Raw genomic sequence first — 4,579 nt, 5'->3', positions numbered from 1 at the left:
GTGGATGTTTTTTTCTTGATAAAAAGCCGACGCGTTCTTCGTTGTGTTTTCTTCAACAATCAAGGATCGTTAAAAGCGCCCGTTGACAAGTCAACGCTTCCCCTTCCTCTCTCTGTCTCTCAAATCGTAGGTCGCGTGTCACGGTGACAGCATCATCATCTTCGTCGGAACAAGGGAGAAGGGGGATTCGGTGTTTGCTTAGGATGGACACGTTCTACATATCGCATGGATCGCCGACGCTGTCATTTGACGAGGAGATACCTGCTAGGCATTTCTTAAAAGCTTGGGAGGACAAAGGATTTTGCCGGAGGCCCACTTCCATTCTTGTTGTTTCCGGCCACTGGGACACCCCTGTGCCATCCGTCAACGTCATATCTGGCCCCAACCAAACCATCCACGATTTTTATAACTTCCCCAAACATATGTACAAGGTACATGTCTTTTAACCTTATTTTCGTTTCTATCTTTGTTACTTATGCTCAACTTTGATCTTTGTTACTTATGCTCAACTTTGACATTTGGTCATTCCATGTCTTTCTGTAAAACCTCGTATAGGACTTTCATGGTCTCCTTCCCCAAATCTTAAAAAAATAAAAAAAAAAAGACAAAATAAATTCTTGTGGACAAATGATTGGGGAAGACTGAAGAGTTACGTGGTGTGCACGGTTGTAGGTGGGTTTGGTAATGGTGGATGGGTGCTGCTGATAGATTACGAAGGATTCAACCTCTCCCTTTCCAACCAAACCTCATAGTTCCAGACGTTTTTGTTAAATCACCCTTCTCTCCCCCTGTTCTAATCCTACCTACTTTCTTCCGATTGGGACATAATATTATTACGTTCAAAGGACATACTAGATAAGTTTTTTTGCCTCGAGGGAAGATTGGAAACGCCCCTAAGCGAGAACAAACACGCTTTAAACACAAGTTTATATGCTCACATTGGTTCTCCAATTTTATTACCTCCCAAGTGCAAGAGGTGTTGTGTTGATGTGTAGTGAAAGTCCCAAGGTCGATTTCACAAGGATTAAGACAACTTATACTTCAGAACTAAAAAGAAAAGAAATGAAGGTTGTATCTATCTAAGAACACCCTCTTGGTCACTGTGTTAACCAAGGGGCAATTCTTTAATAGAGTTGCTCTCTTCCCAATTGCCCAAAGATTCAATAGGTGTGAAGTAAGATTGGCCTACTCCTCTATCAAATCAAATCACTAAAGAAACTGAAATAAAACTTGTGCCGAACAGACTTAAGCAAATTAAATGAACAAACAAGAAATTTGATTATCTGGAAAAAATAAACCTAAGTATCGGGCAACCTTCTCACAGTGAATAATCTAAAGAATTTCATTATCCCACGGTCTTCTTCAAATGTTATTCCAGTCAATGGTAAAACATTTGGATAATGGATATAATGTACGCACAACAAGGGAAATAATAAAAGATATTCTCAATAATTCTCTATCATCCCAGTTTCGGTTAACACATTCAGAGAAATGGAGATTTCACCTTTCAAGCATGTAACGTGCTCTCAATCAACGAAAGATAAAAAAAAGGGTGAAAAGAACCCCAAACCTTGACTTGATTTGGGAATGATAAACAAACTTAAGGAAAAACAAATCACCACAATCTGGGAATCGAAACCCTTAAAAAATAAATACTGCTCGACGGTTTCCCTTGACTTAGGGTTCAGAATTTACTCCCCCTTCATCTCAGGATTCCCAAGTTCAACCAAAATAAAAATGAACATTCCTAAAGAAAACTCTAGAAAGAAAATAAACTCTAAACTTTTTCCTCTTTTTCTCCCGTACCAAAAACCACGACCCCCTTCTGATTCCCCTTCCTTTGCCTTTTATCCTCACTCTTCCCATCCTTTGCCACGCCCTCAACTGAATCCTCTCCAATTCCATCCGGTTCCTTCTAGAGTGTAGAATCTTTTAGCAAAACGTAGAGAGCAGCTGAAAATATCCTAAGGCCTCGTTTGTTTTCAGAAAACATCTCATCTCATCTCACCTCACCTCACCTCATCATTACAACTTTTTCAAATCTCCACACAAAATAAAATAAACAATTCAACTTTTTCAAATCCCAAAACAAAAATAATATTAAAAAATATATTCTAACAATATTTTATTTAATTTTTTAACTTTAATCTCAATTCATCTTATCTCATCTCATCTCTAAAAACAAACGAGCCCTAAGTGTAGTGCGAAGGTGTAATGGGTATCTTGAGTGTAAAATGACCATATTACCCCTTAATCTTTTCTTATTGACTTCGGACCGTCCCTTTAGTAAAAAGTGATGTGTAAGTGAGTATTTGTAGCGATTTTCAGGTCAAAAGTCTGAACTTAAATACTCACTTACTACAATTTTTTCACTTAATCACACATCACAAGACGCATGGAGGACAGTGATACATCAACTTGGCTGTGTAAAGAGAGTATTTTTTTTTTCTTTTTTTAGTAATCCATTCATGTTGCAATCTTCTCTGAATTCTGTTTCTCTTATCATCTACCAGCTCAAGTACCCTGCACCGGGAGCTCCAGAACTGGCTAAGAGGGTGAAGGAACTGCTCAAAGCATCAGGCTTCGAGCGTGTTGACGAAGATAGAAAACGAGGGCTTGACCATGGTGCATGGGTCCCCCTAATGTTAATGTATCCAGAGGCAGATATCCCAGTGTGCCAACTCTCCGTTCAATCAGATAGGGATGGCACTTATCACTACAACTTGGGGAAGGCTTTAGCCCCTCTTAAGGAGGAAGGTGTTCTCATCATGGGTTCTGGTAGTGCTACTCATAACCTGAGAATCATTTTACCCAGGGACAGTCCTGTTCCTTCTTGGGCTTTGGATTTTGATACCTGGCTTAAAGATGCTCTTGTTGAAGGAAGGTAACTTAGTAGTATTTACCATTTACTTATCTCACTGTTTTTGTTCTAAATCTGGTTACTTTTCGGAATTTACAAAATTATAATTATATTTTGTTTTTTTTTTTGTAAGTACAAAATTATAATTATATCCATCAAAGGATGTCGAAATTGTTTGCTCTCATGAGCTCCTACAGAGCATGCCACCAAGCCACTGGTTGGATATCTCTCTCCCCTTACCTTGCCATTAGGGCCACATTCAGTCATCCAAAAATCTGGGTAAGTAGTGATTAGGAGTCTTTTAGCCCCCAATGATCAAATTATTAAAATGCCTCAACTTAAAAGTTGGTGTGAATTGGCAACTGAACAATATTAAGATAGGAGGCCAGTTACCCAGTTACCCAGTTGTCCATATCATCGGTTTATCAATGCAAAACAATGGTTAAGGCATACTTGCAGTCCAAATGTGTTTAGGTTTTTTAGTATATTTGAGGTTAGATGCTAGGGGGCCTTACATTCTAATCAACAATAAAGCATTCTAACAATTGCAAAAAAAAAAAAAAAAAAAAACAATGTCCATGGCATTACGGTGACAAAAAGCCCTGGCTTTGTTAGAGCCAAAGTTGGTATGAATGTTGCTTGGTAAGACGCACTTTGTCCATATGGAAATGCCAACCAAATATGGGGAGGATAATACGCATTAACTGGGGGCTTCTTAACTGCTTTTCTGGCTTGACTTCTAATCTTGGTTATTGCTGCATGAAAGTCCAATCTGTCTAACTTCATTAGCTTCTACGGTTTGAAATTAAGCATTCAATTCCTTGTGTAGGTATGAAGACGTGAATCATTGGGATGAGAAGGCACCATGTGCAAAATTGGCTCACCCCTGGCCAGACCACTTTTACCCATTGCATGTTGCCATGGGTGCCGCTGGTGAGAATGCAAAGGCTAAACTCGTTCACCATAGCTGGGACATGGGTACTCTTTCTTATGCCTCTTACCAGTTCACAGCAGCTATCAATTGAATCGACATTACTGAATTGAGCTATTATATTGAATGTGCTGTCTCATTATGGTCAGAGAGATCTGCTGTTATGCTATCCTTAAAGAAGATTGGATACTCGAAATCCGTGTTTGTATGATGTTGTAATAAGCCCTATTATGAGTTATGTATCTTGAAGCAATAAACACATACCCCATACCTCTATTAATCTCTCAGTTTCGGTCGCATTTGATTACTTGTATGTCTCTGGTTGGCAAACTGATGTTTCAATGCACCATAAAAACTCAAGTGGAAGTGGTATCTCTCAACTGTTTCCATTTCTGTTTTTTTTTTTTTTTTTTTTCAAACTTTCTAATTACTGGATTTAAGCATATTGACGTACTAGTACCTTGAAATAGTTTCGAGTAGATCTGGATTTCGGGGGTTCTATTAAATTATGTCTGTGCAGCAAATGTAATACCTCCCATGCATATATTATTTACATGTGTATAATGGGGAACTCTTGTTGGATTTCGGTTGTTACAAGGTAGCTCTAAAGATGGATGTTACGTTTTTACTAGGACTCTTGGCAAATAAATGGAGCATATGTGAAATAAGCTTTGCTTGGTTGAATGGGGTAAAGGGTTGGGTTGGTGGCTCTTTTCCTCTGGCCTTAAGACTGCTGGTGGAGGCAAAGACTGTCTCAGGGACTGACTGCATTGTCTGCCGTCGGTGAA

At 38.9% G+C, this 4,579-nt stretch overlaps 1 protein-coding gene across 1 annotated transcript; it reads left to right on the top strand.

Moving 5' to 3' along the window:
* On the top strand, window positions 1–4,166 carry LOC108982340 (extradiol ring-cleavage dioxygenase-like). Its single transcript, XM_018953684.2, has 3 exons — window positions 1–431; window positions 2,514–2,884; window positions 3,690–4,166. Exons 1-3 carry the CDS (start codon window positions 204–206, stop codon window positions 3,883–3,885), a joined length of 795 nt encoding a protein of 264 aa, XP_018809229.1. The 5' UTR covers window positions 1–203; the 3' UTR covers window positions 3,886–4,166.
* The last annotated feature ends 413 nt before the right edge of the window (window positions 4,167–4,579 follow it).

The sequence above is a fragment of the Juglans regia genome, chromosome 6, assembly GCF_001411555.2.
Source record: "Juglans regia cultivar Chandler chromosome 6, Walnut 2.0, whole genome shotgun sequence".
NCBI classification, from domain to species: domain Eukaryota; kingdom Viridiplantae; phylum Streptophyta; class Magnoliopsida; order Fagales; family Juglandaceae; genus Juglans; species Juglans regia.
The sequence above is the reverse complement of the archived record's forward strand: the minus strand, read 5'-3'. Positions and strand labels throughout refer to the sequence as shown.